The 17,869-nt window shown below is 33.0% G+C and overlaps 1 protein-coding gene across 5 annotated transcripts in view; it reads right to left on the reverse strand.

The window, feature by feature from the left end:
* The window catches only part of SENP7 (SUMO specific peptidase 7), a 135,319-nt gene that overhangs the window by 79,693 nt on the left and 37,757 nt on the right, over positions 1-17,869 (reverse strand). For 4 of the 5 annotated variants that reach the window (XM_074301051.1, XM_074301050.1, XM_074301055.1 and 1 more), the window contains one exon: positions 15,265-15,459. The exons of the other annotated variant lie outside the window; for it this stretch is intronic. In XM_074301051.1, the coding sequence (XP_074157152.1) occupies positions 15,265-15,459 (195 nt within the window). The remainder of the gene's footprint in view (positions 1-15,264; positions 15,460-17,869) is intronic. 5 annotated transcript variants of the gene reach the window in all.

The following is a 17,869-nucleotide window of genomic DNA, read 5'->3' on the forward strand; positions in this document are numbered from 1 at the left end:
AGTATATATATAGAAATTTAGAGAGTAGAAAATTCAGTCTATACTGCTAAAATATTTTAAATAACAATAACAACATTTTCACATCATCATCACAACATCATCAATAAAGACTTAGATTTGGTTATAATATTTATTAATTTTTAAAATCGTATTGTCTCTATCTATTCTATTACTTTGTAAAAAACCTGGATGAGAAATCCATTATTATCTCTTGCTGTTATGTCAACAAACTGTTTAAAAAAAAGAACTACCTCTACCCCACAAGGAGACATCATTGTGTCAGCTTATAAATATAACTTTTTTCAAATTGGATTTTGTGATTTACCTTGATTTTTTAATTGTCTATATGTATGTGTGTATATATATATACATATATATATATATATACATACATATATATATATATATATCTTTGTCTTTATAGATTATAAAATTAAAAATTACTTCTAAAAATCAGCGCAACACCTTAGTGTAACAGATCAAAACATGCCCTTGAATTTGTTTTAATAACCCATCTTTTAAAAAAAGAAGCTTATTTTACCTTAGTCCACTGTAGATTCATTTACTTTTTAACCTGAAGAATGTTATTAGGGACAGGAATTTTTCATTTTTGTCTTTGTATCCCCATAATTTGTCTTGTATCTTGCATAATGTCTGACATGCAGAAAGCACTAAACAATTCTTGTTGAGTGAGAATTAATTATATTGTAACTTACATGTTACTTTAAGGTGTGTAAAGTGTTTTACACATATTATCTCATCCTCTAAGGTAGATGCCATTATTATTCTCATTTTATAGATGAGCAAACAGAGTCTGAGAGAGTTTAAGACTTGCTCGGGGTCCCACAGCTATTAAGTTATAATTATTGAGTCAGGTCTTGAATCTAGCTTTTCCTGGCTCCAAGTCTAATATTTTGTAGAGTCATACAATAAAATTGTATAGAGTTCCTCAGATAGAAAAGTAAAATAATGGGGAAAAAAAGGAAGATTCTTATTTGATATTTAACACTAAATCAAATAGAAAGGAAACACTAAAAAGCTATACTATGATTATATTTCTCTTTTTTGGCACAAAAAGTTTTAAAATATGTAAATTTGCCAGCTAAATTGACAGTGGGCTAATGTCCAACAACCTGAAATATTCTAAACGCTTCAATTGATTAGGTGGTCAGTGCTATTCTCGCTAGAAACTGCTGAGTCTGAAAAGACCAACTAAAAATATATACTGAATTTGAAAATGTCAAACATTTCTTAAGATAAATGTGAATGAAGTTTTATTTGGCAAAGTATAGGTTACTATTTCTATAGCCACTACTAGAAACTGTCTATCAGATCATGTAAAAACTTCAGATCTCCCCAAAGATGTATCTTTATTAATATAAATTCAACATATTTTCAGCAGTAACTTTAAATGCCAAAAGAAAGTAATCTACCAAAGACCTCAAGAATTAAGTTGTTTTGACTTCTTAAGATTCCTAATGTGTTTCATACTGAAAATATGAATGATAAACAGACCAACTTTTCTCAACATCAAGTCTTATCAATCTGGTCTTACTCAAATTAGTCTACAGCCTTAGTTGAACTTGACCAAAGATTATGCTAACAGAGCATGAGTTCTAGGAAGTCATATTAAGCTGGGAAGACTCTGAATGCTGACCCAGAAAAGGATTGCATATATGTTATTATGAGAAGGCTATTTAGCAGGCATTTATCAGACATTTTTTGGAGGTCACTAAAACTCACCCTCAAAACTGTAGAGGAGTATCAACTGGTATTGGAGGCATCATCCCCAATGATTAAATCACGAATCTTTTAAAATACTGAAGTAACCTTATGTGTTTTTAATATGAATTTACAAGAATAGTGTTCGTGTTGCATGATAAAAAAGGATAACACATAAGTATAATTAAGTCTCAAAAAAGCAATAGCTATCCAACACTATCTGATTTGTTCTCCAACCAAAGACCCATGTCCTTTGGTAGTAATATAAAAGCACTAGTCCTATCAAAAAGATCAGGTGATAAGAACTCTAGGAATGGATGCATCAGCAGGGCCAGAAGGGCTTCATAAAAATTGATGGCTTCAGTGAACATTATTTCTTGTTACAATCTGTCTAAGATGAAGTCAAACACACACACACACACACACACACACACACACACACACACACACACACACACAACATGTGGGGAGCCTGGCTGAATCTGATTAATACAACTGGCTCAGTGCTACATAATATTATCACACTGGCATTAAACTGAGTTGGCTTGCATGACATGGCTGTTAATATACTACCAAAAAAAAATCTTCTAGGACAGGAAAATTTAGACCTAACCTAAGGAATTTAGAATTGGAAATAAAACTTAAAAAAAATTTTAAAACATTTTAATGGGGAAAACATATATTCCTGTTGATTGATGGCCAAAAAGAGGTTACTTCCCATATAATTTAAGATTCTAGATCAAAAGATTTATGTAATGACAAAGAAAACATACCTTAACTCAGAAAGACAATGGAGTTCCATATTGCAATTTCTTCCAAGGATAAAAGAACAATATTAACATCAATCGATGTGATAAATGATCTGGACCTTATAGATAGGTTGCAATTAGGACCCTGGCAAGAACTAGATGCAGTAAATACTTTTATCTTATGTTGTATCTTTTTTCCATGTTAAGAATCATGTGGTACCAATAGTATCCTCAGTCTCTTGGACAGAAAAATCAAAAAGAATGGCAAGGGATAGTTTTTAAAAACTAGCATTGAAGCCCAATATATCCCTGACAAAATGAGGGGAGTAAATACATTATCCCTAGTTTTGTTAGCAGTTATTGGGCAGTGGTTCACAGAGTGAGGCCACTGGCTTCAACTGATCACAGTAAGCTTTTTCTTCATTTCCTCAGTGACAAAATAATTCTAGTTAGAATTCCTACCTAGACTAGAATTCCATCACCTAATAATCTCCATGAGAAGACCTTACTTAAATGGAGAGACAATCTGGGAATGAGTGAGCAATTACCTCAAACATTTGATTCCAACTATGAGTAATTTCCTACTGTATGTACACAAAATTTCTTCCAAGTGGAGATAACTGACATCCTTATCCCTATGGCTCAAGGATAGCTATTGGGCCCCAGAAAGGGTAGAGAGGACTTTAATTCATGTACTTAGATTTGTTTACTTAACATACCTGACCAGGATAAAATGTATTCCATTACCTTTATTGCACCAACCTCCACTATTTTTATGAAAGAGATCCTTTACCAGTTTGCAAACTTGCATCATCAGTTAAGTTAGAATGAATTGTTGAATGGAGCTAAGAGAACTGGCTCTGAAAATAAATGCTGAATATACTCTACCATAGCAGTACTCAATTAAGTGGTGCTATTACCCAACAGCATGATCTCATTTTAAATGCACCAGTAAAGGATATCAGAATGCTGGAAACTATTGAAATATGATTAAATTTGACTGTTCCAAGGTTAAAAGAGACACTTCAAATAGGTTTAGTAATTCTGGACCATAAAGAACCATACTGTTGCTGTCGTTGACATTACTATACCTTTTAAAAGTAGATACTGTGCCTTTCAATTGGTCAGATAAAGAAAAAATGGAAATTATTAAAATAATATCAGCATATGACTCAGCAAAGCTATCAAACAGACAATAACATTATGATAGACCTCTGGGAGGTTGGGGTGCAAACTCTGAATTGTTCCCTTCTTCAACCACATTTCTTTGAATGAAGCTTGAGGAAATCAGAAAACTGTATTAGATCCACTATAAATTTATGTTATCTAATCTTAACCAAGTTCTCACTAAAAGTCAATCTTTCTACCCCCTTCTATACACCCTCCATCACATGTTATTCTAAAATTTCTCTTAAACCTGTAGCATCACTGTCTCCTGAATCCTCTTAGCAGAGAAGCTCACCTCATATCACATTTGGGAGGAGAGGGAGAAATGAGGCTATTTTCAAAACATCTTCCTTTCTCTTCACATCCCTCTAACATTACCCCTAATTACTCCTCCTTCATTCCAGTCTCTGACAAAATGATCTTTCTCCTTCCTGAAGGAACTTGAACTCATTTTTCCCCATTTTTTTCTCTTGCAAATTGTCCCTATTATTACCTCCAATCTCTCTAATCTTTAATCTCTTTGTAAATATTGACTCTTTTCCTACTAGTTACTAAAATCTGGCAACTTCTCCCAGCAATCATAAGGAGCTTGAAAAAGCTACTTATATCACACCAATACTATATTAGATGCTTCACTTTCTCCCCAGTCAACCCTTTGCAATCTAAATTCTGATCTTATCATTCAGCTGAAGTACACTCTCCAAAGTTAACAACAATATCTTAATTTGCCACATCTATAGCCTTTTCTCCATCTTTATTCTTCCTCAGTCTTTGAAAATGCTGATCACCTTCTCCACCTGGACCTTCTCTCTTCTGCGGATATTCCTGGCACTGCTTTCTCCTGGTTCTACTTCTACCAATCTTACTACTCCTCAAATCTCTTTTATTGTATCTGGGTAGGTTTGAATGTAAATCCAGACTCCCAGCCAATGGAAAAAAGGGCCAGGAAGAGAGGATTGTGTGGGAGGTGGCTGGGGGGGGGGGGCCAACATTAAAGTTTATATAATCCTGTTTGCCTCTTGCACTTTACACTTCTCTCCTGTTGATACCTTTGTCTGTTGGGAGTTGCCCTTTCTCACAAGATAGTAATAAATCCTTTTTTGCTTTTTAGCTTGAGTCTCTAATTTTAATTTGGGTTAGGATTGTTGCCCCCCCCACACCCATAATCTGAATTTTTCTATTACTGTCACAGGCACCACCACTCTCTTAGTCACATAAGTTCTCAGCAATGGTATCATCTTCACCTCATCCTGCCATCCACATATTCAATCAATCTCATTATTTCTAATTCCACAGTATTTTTCATTTTTTCCCCCTTTTCTCACCACTCACATACACCCACAGTATTTCAGGCCCTCATCACTTCTTACTTGAACTATTACAACAGTTTTCCAACTGGTTTACCTATCTTACTTTTCTTCTACTCCAATATATCGCCCATACAACTGCCTAAGTGGTTTTCCTAAAACTCATTTTCCCTGCTCAGAAACTCCAGGATCTACAAATATAAAGAACAAAACAATTTCTATTCTCAGGAACCATATGTAGTAAAATGTAATGAGCACATTTATAAGCATATGTAACAAAACATAAAAGTTAATGAATACAAAAATGTACAAAATAGTTAATAATAGTTTGCAAAGTGGGTGAGTCTTAGCAATCTCGGGAATCACAAAAAGAAATGAAAAAAATTATGCATGAGATGCATCTAAAGAGAAGAATTCTTTTATGCAGATTAAGGAGAAAATGCATTCCAAACCATGTGAGAATGCCAAAGCAAAGACAAGTCGAGTTAAGGAGACAAGAGAAAGGATTTTGGGTGTAAGGAACAGAGTGATTCTTTCACTAGATTAAAGACTGCAGGTGAGAAAGTAATGTCTTAATGAGATCAGAAAGACAAGCTCAGTGATAGAACTGAGGCCTAGAAGCAAATGACCAATAGAACTTTGACATAAATAATCTTTTTTTAAAACCATAATTCTTACCATAAGAGCTTAGTTTTTACTTATACACCTTACTGTGAAACAGATTATTTTAAATTAGATTGCATTTTAATAACAACTTAGAATAATAGAAAATTATCTGGTTATGCAATAGCAGAGGCAGGATTTGAAATCAGGTCATGCTGACTCCAAGGCTGGCTCTCTATCTACTTTACTAGCCTACTTATCTAATAAAATACATGACATGTAGCAAATTAATATAACTTATCTAAAACTAATATACTAGCTTAACACAGGCAATGGAAGGGAGCACAATAACCAATTAATCACAAGTACTGATTAAACTACAATTATGTTACAGGCACTATGTTAAATACTACAATTTCAAAGGCACAAATGAAACAGCCTGTCTTGCCTTCAAGGGGTTTATATTCTATCAAAAGAAACAATACACACACACAAACACACACACACACAAAGTAAATACAAAGTAATAGGAAAAGGATAATGGGAAGGAAGAAACTAGTAATTGGGAGAGGAATTTTAAAAGTCTCTTACATATTTTGGAACTTGTGCCGAATTTTTAAAGTATCTAAAGAGTCTAAGAAGCAGAAGTACACAGTGCATTTCAGAAATCTGGGATCACCCCTGCACAGGCTCATTGAAAGGAGATAAGCAATATGTTATATGTGAGGATTTGGCAATTAAATTAATTTAAATTAAATTAACAGACCATCAAGTGTATGAAAGGGAAAAATACATATTAATCCTAAAAAGATACAAGAATTAGATTATGAAGGACATTAAATGCCAAAATAGAAAAGTTTGTATTTAATCCTAGGACTGATCAGGACTCTAAAGCTTTTTCAGCAGGGAAAAGAATGGTTAAACCGTTTTCATGAAGATTAACTTGCAATTGTGTGGTATATGATAATAATAATAACAGAAACTAACATGGTACTTTAAATTTACATATAGTATCTCATATGGTCCTCACAACAATCTTCACAACAACCCCTCTAACCTAGCTGCTATTATTATTCTCAATTCATAGATGAGAAAATAGAGGGTAAGAGGATAAATTATTCGCCCAGAATGACAATTCTTGAAAATTGAAAATGTCTGAAGCAGCATTTGAACTCGTCTTCCTGATTCCAAGGGCAGTGCTCTACACACAATGCCACCGCAGGAGAAAGTATGAATGGAAAAATCAATTGCATAGCCTAGGTGAGAAATGATAAGGGATTGAATTAAGATAATTAGATATGAGTGGAGAGAATGAAATCTGATGCAATTCATGTTATTAAGGTAGAATTGATAAGACTTGGTGAATGACTGGATGAAGTGGGGAAGAGCAAAAAAAAAAAAAAAAAAAAAACAAGGGGAGGATGAAAAGTGAAGGATTACAATTCTCAGATTGCAATGTTGATAACTGGAAAGAAGGTGATAGCCTCAAAAAAAAAAAAATTAAGGAGCTGAAGAAAAAGGGTGAGTTTTGGGTATAAAGATAATGAATTCTATTTTTATTAGTTTTGAGATATCTATAACACATATTGTTGAGAGACTAGGATTAAATAAATAAATCTGAGAGTCATTTACATAAGTGATAACTGAACCTAAGGGAATTGATAAGATTCCTGAGAGATAATGTTTGGAGAGAAAATAAAAGAAATCCCAGGTTAGTCATCCTTTATGGTACACCTACATTTAGGAGACAGAACACATATGATCATTCTGCAAATAAGCAAACAGACAGGTAAGAGATCACAATGAAAACCCAGAGAAGTTCAAGTATCAAGGAGAGAAGAGTGGTCAATAGTGTCAAAGGCTCCTGAAAAGTTAAGGATGAGAACTAAGAAAAGATCATTGGATTTTATAACTAAGATGTTCATAACTTTGAAAAGAACAATTTCAAATAAGCAATCAGGTCGACTTCAGGGGATTAAGAAAAGGAAATAAAATCAATAAGTATAAAGCAGCTTTCTCCCCTATTTCTGACTGTAAATGCAAAGATATACTACAATGTGAGAGTAATGAATATATACATATATATATATATAAAATATAAATAATAATAATGAAAGTGGGCTGGGTGAATTTGTAGGCAGTACAGAGTTAACCAGTATATAAAGAGGGAATGAAGCACAGGTAGATATGAAATGAGAGGAGATTATGGCAAGATAACAGAATTTCAGTTTTCAATGATGGAAGTAGAATACCCAGATTGATGCATGACATTAGGAGTGTAACTATTCCAGGGTGTGGCTGAAGAAGACTGGAAAAGGCTGGGAAATTGAAAACCTACAATATTTGAGAGAAAACCAACATATATGTTAATGTCTTCTAATGACAGTGTTCCTAATCCTATAAGTCAGGTGCTAAATACCTTGAGAAAGGAGAGAGGACCACCTAGAAACCAGAAAAGAATTGCCACCAAGATCTATAGGAGGTGACATATCACAATAGAGTGAACCTCAAAGGAGAACAGGTTGTTGGGTGACAATGGTCTGGAAGTAGAATAAAGTATATGACTCTTCTTAGTCTAGTGTGTCAGGGAATTTGAAGAAAGGTAGGAAAGAGACTGGCCAGAGAAGTAAATATCTTTAAGGATAAGTCAATTCTTCAAAAGTGCTAGAAGATGGAAGGAACACAAGAGGAAGATGCCCAAAATGAAGGGAGATTTATTAAACAATAGAATGAATACTACAGAGTATGAAATGGAAGGGACGAATAGAGCTGTTCTAAGACAGAGCTGAAAAATACTGGAGTAAGGAAACAGGGAATAGTAGCAGAGAAGGGTGCTAATTTTTGCTCCATCAAAAATTTAACATTATCAGGATTGGGAAAGGAAGATAAAGGATCTTGCTAGTCACAACAGTCTTTTTTGATTGGCACTAGGACCTCAAGAGTCCTCTTAATGACAAAGAGTAATTATTTTCTCTTCTAAGCACTAGGAAAGAAAGAAAAAATTGGGCCTCTTGTCAGTAGCCCTTCCTATAGGATGTCCTGAATGCAAAAAAAGTCTAATATCTGAGTATTTGATCCTCATTTGAGGACCTAAATGCTAGAGATTTGAGGGTCTATTGACTAAGGCTCTTATCCTACAGGCTAGGATGAATGGTGTATAAGGTTTAGGTATTGGATTGGATCTAGGAAGTTAGAGGCAAGATATATAAGGATTTAGCTTTAAACCAGGATTGCTTTAGCAAAAAGTGGCTTTCACATAGCCCTAGTGTGGTGGTAAGAGAATAATGAAGAAAGACTTATGCAATGAGTCAAGGCAGAGAGCAAAAGATTAAGGGATAGAGCCTAAGGATACCATTCCATATAGGAAAACATCAACCATGATTCCCATGATGGCTGATTCTAGCCATTAACTCTCTAGCTTATCTCTAGCCAGATTCTAGATAACCTGGGTTATGAGTTGACTGACTCTCCAACATTAAATATATAATCCTATGCAATGTCTATCAGCCTAAGGAGTATTATTTTTACAGCAATTAGCAGAACCACTATTTTGTTTTCACTCCCAATAATGAATCATTGCCTACTTGGAAAACCAAGTAAAGACTCTTAGAAGTGATGTGCAGATGTTAATGAAATCTCACCAAGTAATAGAATAATACAACATAAAGTATAAAAAATAAGATCTGACTATTTACTTTAATTGCACAAATTTCCACTGTAAGAATTTTATTTTCAAAGTAAAAATCCAGATTTATATTTGTAACTTGAATGTTATAGAGTGCTATGTAATTCCAGACTGAGTCTGAAAACCAAAGCATCCTCTGGAAGCTAGAACTCACTCTTCTTATGACAACTTTAAAACAGTAAGATTGCTATCATTTTTTGGTCTTTAATTGTGGGTTAGTTTTGGTTTCTCAAAATTACTCAGTATATTTTATCAATCAGACTAATCTTTATAATTAACATACCAGTTAGAAATATTCTCTAAAAAGCCATAAATGTTTTCCATATTTTTACTAATAATGTTCCAAAAGAATAAAAAGAAAATTAACTCACATAAATGAAAAACTATAAAATCAACAGAGAGAAAATAAAACATGAAAATCTTTCCATTTTTATTTTAAAACTTTGGGCTCCCTCTACTGAAAATCTGTAAAATTAGATTAATGAGATTTAAAACAGTAGTTTGAACTCTTTTCACTAAATAATTAGCATTTCTTGCCTAGCAACTAAAAATAATGCAAAGAGCTGTTTTTTTTTTTTTTTTTTATTATAACTTTTTATTGACAGAACATATGCCTGGGTAATTTTTTACAACATTATCCCTTGCACTCACTTCTGTTCTGACTTTTCCCTTCCCTCCTTCCACCCCCTCCCTTAGATGGCAAGCAGTCTTATACATGTTAATTATGTTATAGTATATCCTAGATACAATATGTGTGTGCAGAACTGAACAGTTCTCTTGTTGCACAGGGAGAATTGGATTTAGAAGGTAAAAATAACCTGGGAAGAAAAACACAAATGTAAACTGTTTGCACTTTTCCCAGTGTTTCTTTTCTGGGTGTGTGTAGCAAAGAGCTGTTTTAAAAATAATTCTTTAAATCTTCATTACTTTTATTATATGCAAATATTTTCAAAAAATAATTTTTTATCCATATCTACATATCTTATATGCAGTTAGATTTACTTTCTTAGGGAAAAGCTATTTTAAAATTACCAATTCTTTTTTTAAAATGAACCTTACAAATACTAGAAGTAATGGTCAATTTAACTTCACAGAAATGGTACTAATATGCATTTACAACTATTTAAAGAAAAATATTTGCATTTGACATGTGTTTTCTATAAGGAGTATTTCTCAAGTGTTGGGGTCCATTGAAGGTAGGAAAAGAGCAATATTCCACTGGGCCCTACAGTATAGTTTGGGCTAGCTTTTGAAACTGTCTTTGAAATTTGCTCAAGACCCTGATCATCAAGTAAGAAAGCCTGCAGAAGAAGGATCCCAAGTATTTTTCCTCAAGGCCTCAGACTGGGAGACCAGCAAAAACTGAAAGTCATATATATGGAAAGAAAAGGCAGGGATTAAAAGGTTTTTTTTTAAAGTTTTAAAACTGTGAACTTAACAAATACATCAATTGAAATGAGCACTTTCATATAGGCAGCAAAGAAAAGGTTATATCTTACTCTGCAGATGCAAGTCAAGTATAGCTTGTTTTTCTTTTTAAATATATATATATTAAATAAGTGATTTTTTAAAAAATAATGTTACCTTCTAAATTGTCTTGAGTCAGTGATTCATTCCAGCCTTCCTTCTAAGAAACAAACACTAATGTAAAGAGGAAAACCTTCAGATATAGTTATCATAGCATACTTTCTGGATACTCTTAGGCTTGAATGGTTCAATTTCATAAGACAATAAAAATAAAGAACTTGCTTGCAATAGTATCAAAATTAAATAGAATTGATCCCAGTGAGCAGCATATTGACTTAGAAAATCACAAAGTAACATTTTTTTTACTGGTCTTGTTAAAAAAAAAAAAAAATTGCCTGGTTACTTATTAATCTGGTTTAGCCAATCTGATTTAGCCACAAAGTGTAAGAACCAAATTTTGACTCCTATGTTTTCTAGTATATCCTGCATTTCTATTTTAGTCCTCTTCATCTGCATAAAATCCCAAAAGTGTGAAGGCTGACTTTGAAAACTTTGACCATTTATCTGTTGAAGAAAGGCTTCTAATCTTAAAAAATTTAAACTCTTTCTTATGTATCTTGAAAATGATATCTTTATCAGAGAAACTTGTTACAAAAGATTTTTCCCTATTACCTGTTTCCCTTCTAATTTTTATTACATTAGATTTGTTTGTGCAAAACTTTTAATTTTATATTATCAAAATTATCCATTTTATGTATGGGATTGCCTGTCATCTAGGGGAGGGAGGGGAAAATTTGGAAAAATGAATACAAGGGATAATGTTATAAAAAAAATTACTCATACATATATATTGTCCAAAAAATTTTTTATAATTATAAAATTTTAAAAATAATAATAAAAAATTATCCATTTTATCTTGTGTGATACTATCACTTATTTAGTTATAAATTCTTCCTTTATCCATATATACAAAAGAAAGGCAATTTCTTTTTTATTCCTCTATTTTATTTATGATGTAACTTTTTATATATGTTAGCTAGTTTCAAAGGAAAAAAATTTAAGTTTTCAACAATCATAAGAAAAAAATTATCTACATCATTAACAATTATAGTGATGCAAATTGAGGTTTTTCCTATCAAGACTGACAAAGAAAACAAAAGAAGAAAATGACAACTGTTGCAGGGGTTGTGGGGAAATAGATACACTAATTCACTTTTGATAGAGCAATTGTTCCAGCTACTCTGGAAAGCAATTTGGAACTATACACCCCAAATCACTAAATGAATACATACTATTTGAACTAGCTATACCACTACTAAACTTAAAAGCTTAGAAAAATAAAAGAAAGACTAAAAGGTTTGATATGTACAAAACTATTTATAGCAGTATTTTCATGGTAGACCAAAAACTGAAAACTAAGGAAAAGTCTCCCTGTGAGGAATGGTTAAACAAATTTGTGATATGTGGATGTTATGAAATATTTTTGTACTTCCAGACCAGCTACATTTCTCCAGCCTACACTTGGGATTTCTACCTCTCTCCTTTTCAGTTTCTTTTATGTGTGATCTTCTCTTTATAAATTTTTCAAGGGAGGTACTATATTTTTACTTATTTTTGAAATAGCACAGTTTGTATGTGTGTTGAGGGGGGAGAGGGAGGGCAGAAGAAGGACACATTTACTAATATTAATTGATTGACTGATTGATATTGAAGTTACATATAGAACTGTTATATAAAGAGCCATTCCTCAGTAGATAAGTAATCAAGAAACAGATCTCAAAAGAATTGCAAACATATGAAAGATTACTCCAAATTGCTAATCAGAGAAATACAAATGAAAACAACTTTGAAGTATCCTCTCACAGATATCAAATAGGTAAAAAATGATTTTTAAAAAATGAAAATAGGCAATATTGGAATATTTATGAAAATACAGGAATGCACTATTGGTGGTACTGTAAATTAATCAAAACCCTCTGGAAAGCAATTTGAAATACTAAAATGGTCATATCCTCTAACCAAAAAATGTCACTACTAAGGTCTTATACCAGGGAATTCAAAAAATAGAAAGAAACAACATTTTTTATGTTATTAGAAACAACTGACTTAAGAATGACTAAACACATTCATGTACATTATTCTAGGTAGGCCTGATTAAGGTCAGCTGGTAGCTTAAGTCTGACACTGGGACAAAATAAGATACTTGTAGGATATGTAACAGTTAATACAAGATTACTGTACTATAAGAAATAGTGAATACAAAAAAATTCAGAGAAGCATAGAAAGACATATTCCAAAGAGTGAAACCAAAGCAGAATCAAGAAAACAATAATAATGGATATGATAATGTAAGAAAAGAAAAAAAAAAAAAAAAAAACCTAAGACTAACTGAGCAATTATAGATGCCTTCCTCAAAGTTTTTATAAGCAATGTCCCCTAAAAAGAGATGAAAAATGTACCTTCCTCTCTCTTCTTTGGTGACTGAAGAGTGTGAAACGCGGAATAAATTGTCAACCTCAGTTGATGGAGGTCTTGGTTAATTTTGTTGAACTGCTTTCTTTTTAAAAAAAGATTTATTGTTGTTAGAAGAAATGAGTCACCAGGTAGGAGCGTGAGGAGGAATAAATTCAAAAATGAAGATGATATAAAAATGAAATATATCAATTTTAAAATTTAAGTTGTATAGGAAAAAATCATTAAGAGCTTTTTAAAAATGAAATGGACTTATTTGAGTGGGGAGTTATTTTAGACAAGGTTAATGAGTTTTCCAACACTGGAACTTTTTCAATAAAAGCTAGATCACCTCTTGTAAATATTGTAGATGAGATTTATGATTTGGGTAAGGGTTTTCACTGAATTTTTCACCGAGTTTTTTTTTTCCAACTTTGAAATCCATTACTATCTCTAAAAATGACATAATAATAGTATATTTTCTCAACAGATAAAAAAGAAATGCACTGGTGTAATCTGAATTGAAGTAATAAATTTTAAATTATATTTCCTGTTAACAACTCCCATTTATATAGTATTTAATAGTTTATAAAGTACCTTCACATCCATTATATGGACTGATCTTAATTGCCTTACGAGATAGGGTAATTCAAATACTATATATGAAGACACTGAGTGTCAGAGATGTTGAAAGACCTTTTCAAAGTTGCATGACAAATAAATGATAGTGAGGAGTAGAGTATTGGTTTTGCTACTCCTAAAGCAGAATTCTTTATATTACAACTTTGTATTTTTAAAAACCTAAATGAGGCAATAAAAAAAATCACTTTTTTTTTAATTCTTTTCCACATCTATGAAGAATTTTCTCCTTTTTTTCATAGTAAATTAAAACATAAAAATACTTGTACCTAAAAAGAAGAGAGGAGGAAGACAATTAAAAGACTAAATACCCTGACCAAATAATTTAATGTAAATCTTTTACAGAAAAACTTCTTTGATCAGAACTTGACCAATCAATTATAAAGAAAGAAGATATTTCCAATATTCTCCAATATGAATTTTCAGTTTAGTAGCCAGGGTGATTAATACTGAAACCCAAAACTGTTTTGCCCAATATAAAGTTCAACATATTTGTCTATAAAAATTCAGCTGAAAAAAACAAAAGCCAACTGAAAATTTCCCTCAAACTTCAAACAGATAGAAAGCAAAGAATTCCAAAAGTGAATTAGATATTGGAAGATAAAGGTCAGATACCAAAAGTAAATCTGAAAAACAAGGGGGAAGGGAGTAATTAGGTTTTCATTATCATAATTAGATGTAAAGAGGCACTAACAGAAATGCAAATTAGAATTTTCCTTTAAAGCACTTAGACAGCAAAATCAATTTTTAACTCAGATGAAAACTGCAATCTCCGTAGTTTGAAAGTACAAAGGTATAAAGAAAAAGCTTTGGAAATTCTTAAGAAAGGGCAGATTGGGGCAGCTAGATGGCACAGTGAATAGAGTGCCAGCCCTGAAGTCAGGAGGCCTGAGTTCAAATATGGCCTCAGATACTTAACACTTCCTAGCTGTGTGACCCTGGGCAAGTCACTTAACTCCAATTCCTTCAGCAAAAAAAAAAAAGAAAAAGAAAAAGAAAAGAAAAGAAAAAAAGAAAAGCAGATAAATGGATTAAGAGTTCTAACATTTGCTAGCAACCTTTTCCGTCTGCTCTTCCCTTTCCCGCCCCTTATTCATATTTGGCTACTATATCCCAAAATTCCTGTCTGGGTCTAAATTCAAATTTCTCCTTTTCCTATTTAATGATCCAGAGGGAACTCTGGATTTATATTTCAATCACTGCTTCTATTTTATCAAGTATTTCCTATTGTCCAATGGCAAATCATGTATGCTATGTTAGTCAAATATCTTTTAAAATTTTAAATATTAAGGGGACTGTTGCATCTGAAAGCCAAACAAACATGAAAAAAATTCTGATCCCATAAGACTGATTTCCCCACCACTGCAATTTTCATTTCACAACTGCCATTCAGAGGAATTAAATATCTGTGGGAGAAAAAGTTTTATGAGTAAAAACAATTATTGTGTTGAGTAAAATTAACCACTAAACATACCTTTCAGGTAAAAAAGGGTTCTTGTGAGGCTCTAGCTTTTGACAAGATTTTAGGTTGTCAACAGATGATGAAGGAAGTTGATTTGATTGCATGTTGTCAGTTTCACACAAATTAGTCTCAGTTAGAGGGAGGGTCTTTATGTATTTTCTTCCTAACTCCGTTCCCAGGACATTCATCAATATAACTTTGGGTTGCCTGTCATACACAAAATAACACACACACTGTACTGTACTGAAATCTAGATGCACTTTTAATTGCATTCATGTACTTTAAGAAATTAGATTCAGACACATTTTAATCTCAGTTCAAATAAGTTACAATTACTGGAAGTGACACTTCTTAGAAATCTCAATTGACAGAAAAAAAAATTGTCCATATGTACATTAACTTTTAAGAAGGCTTTTTTCTATTGATGAGCAGTAAACATGTTCCCCTACAAATACAACTGGACTGTTTTAATAGTGGCATAAGTTTATAGTTGGTTTGTTATTCAAATGTTCTTTATGGCACTATGTAGTATTTTGTAGAAAGTATCTTATAATGGAAACAACCGAAATTTCACTGAGTCACTTTTCTCTTTCTCAGAAAAAAAAAAGTCCATTCTTTCTTAATAAGTAATGCTTTATGTTAAAAAATCAATACAAAATAAAATTGACTAGTAATAATATTGCTAGCATTTATATCACTCTACTGACAAATACAGAACACTCAATCCTAATAGAAAATAGAAAGAAATAGAAAATCCTAAAAGAAAAAGTTAAGAATGAATTAAGTGATGGCTATAGGGTATGGAAATCAGGTTAATAACCTGATGATTGGTTAAATGATACAAGTTTCTTTCCTCTTCCCCTTTTCCCTCCCAGGTAACTCAGCTATCAAAGTGATCTTCCTAAAGTGCTGTATTCCCCCATGCCCCTCTCAAAGAATTCCAAAAGCTCCCCATTACCTCCAGGATAAAAATAAAATTCTCTTCTGTTTGTCATTCAAAACCCTTCATAAGCTGTCCCCCCCCCCAACTTCTCTTACCTTTCCAGTCTTCTTATACTTCACATTCTGCCCCCAGGAATTCTGCCACTCAGTGACACATCTTCCTCCTTCAGCGTTTTCCCTCTGGCTGCCCACCATGGCTGGGATGCTCTCCTCCCTCCTCATTTCTGTCTCCTGACTTCTCTATTTTGAAATCCCAGATAAAATCCTACCTATTATAGGGAGCTTTCTCAATCCCTATTAATTCAAGTGCTTTCTGTTATTTCTTACATATTCTATACCTATCTTGTGTGTATAGAATTATTTTCCTATGGCCTCCTCGATTAAATTGTGAGCTCCTTGAGGGCAACATCTATCTTCTGCCTTTTTTTTTCCTGTATACCCAGCACTTCTCATAGTACCTGACACATAGTAGGCACTTAATAAATGATCACTGACTAACTGGCAAAAAAAATGTTGTGTTTTAACCAAGTTTACACAGGTAGCAAGTAAAAGAGATAAAGTTTACACATAACTGCACTCAGCAGTGTTATAGGTCTCATGTTGGATACCTCTGTTCTAAGCAATGAGTCTATCAATACTGACAGCAGAATCTGACTTTCCCCAAATCCCATACAATACCTGAATTTTCTGATTTCAGACAACTTACCCCAACATTACTACAAAGTTGTAGAAAGAGGAACAAGAGTAGAGTAAGCTAGAGTCAGAATGAGTGCTTGAGAAGGTTTCTTTAGTTGAACCACAGGGGCTGGACTCCTAGATCATACAATCATTAAGGCTAGTTGAGATTGAAAATTTTAGAAATAGTCTTACTACAAAAAGCTTATGGCCCATGAGAAGATACCCTGAATGCCTAAGTGAGCCCCCAAGAACTACTTCAACTACCAATAGACATGTTAGTTCTGGAATACTCAAGTTTGCCTGAGCTGGAAGTGAATCCATAAAGTTCACAGGGATTGCTAAATACATCATGGATGGGATGTCCAATATCATGGCAATTTAATCTATAGGGTCAAAAATAGATTATTCAAAGGTCGGGATGTGAAAATTATTAAGACTAGGGTACAAATGGCTAACGGATACTCTCATGATTCCTTGCTCACATTGAGCAGGCTAAATCATAGATGAATCCTGGGCCAAGACAGAATGCCAAAAACTTCTTCTAGGTTTTATGATACACTGGAGCCAGTACTCCAAAAGTTAAATTAGCTCTCCCCATTGTGATACAGTCTTTCCAATAGAAAGAACAGGAAGATTTTGGATAGTGAGCCACAATTTAAGCCGCAACTAAAGGAAAAACAATTGAAAAAAACATTGTCAGGTAAATATAAATGTAGCCAGCAATTTTTTTTTCAGTGAATAAGCCAATCATTGTAAAGATGAATCCTTTCCTGATCTCAGTTGTCCAACTTTTGGTCACTGTCAATATTTTAGGAGGACATCAGAAAAACCTACCAAACCAGGAACATCACTGGTCCTGAGAAAATAAGGGCAAGCAAAGATCCCAACTTTTGGGATAAGAATTCACTATTTGACAAAAACTACTGGGAAAACTGGAAATTAGTATGGCAGAAACTAGGCATGGACCCACACAACACCATACACCAAGATAAGATCA

Source organism: Sminthopsis crassicaudata, chromosome 3, assembly GCF_048593235.1.
Source record: "Sminthopsis crassicaudata isolate SCR6 chromosome 3, ASM4859323v1, whole genome shotgun sequence".
NCBI lineage: Eukaryota > Metazoa > Chordata > Mammalia > Dasyuromorphia > Dasyuridae > Sminthopsis > Sminthopsis crassicaudata.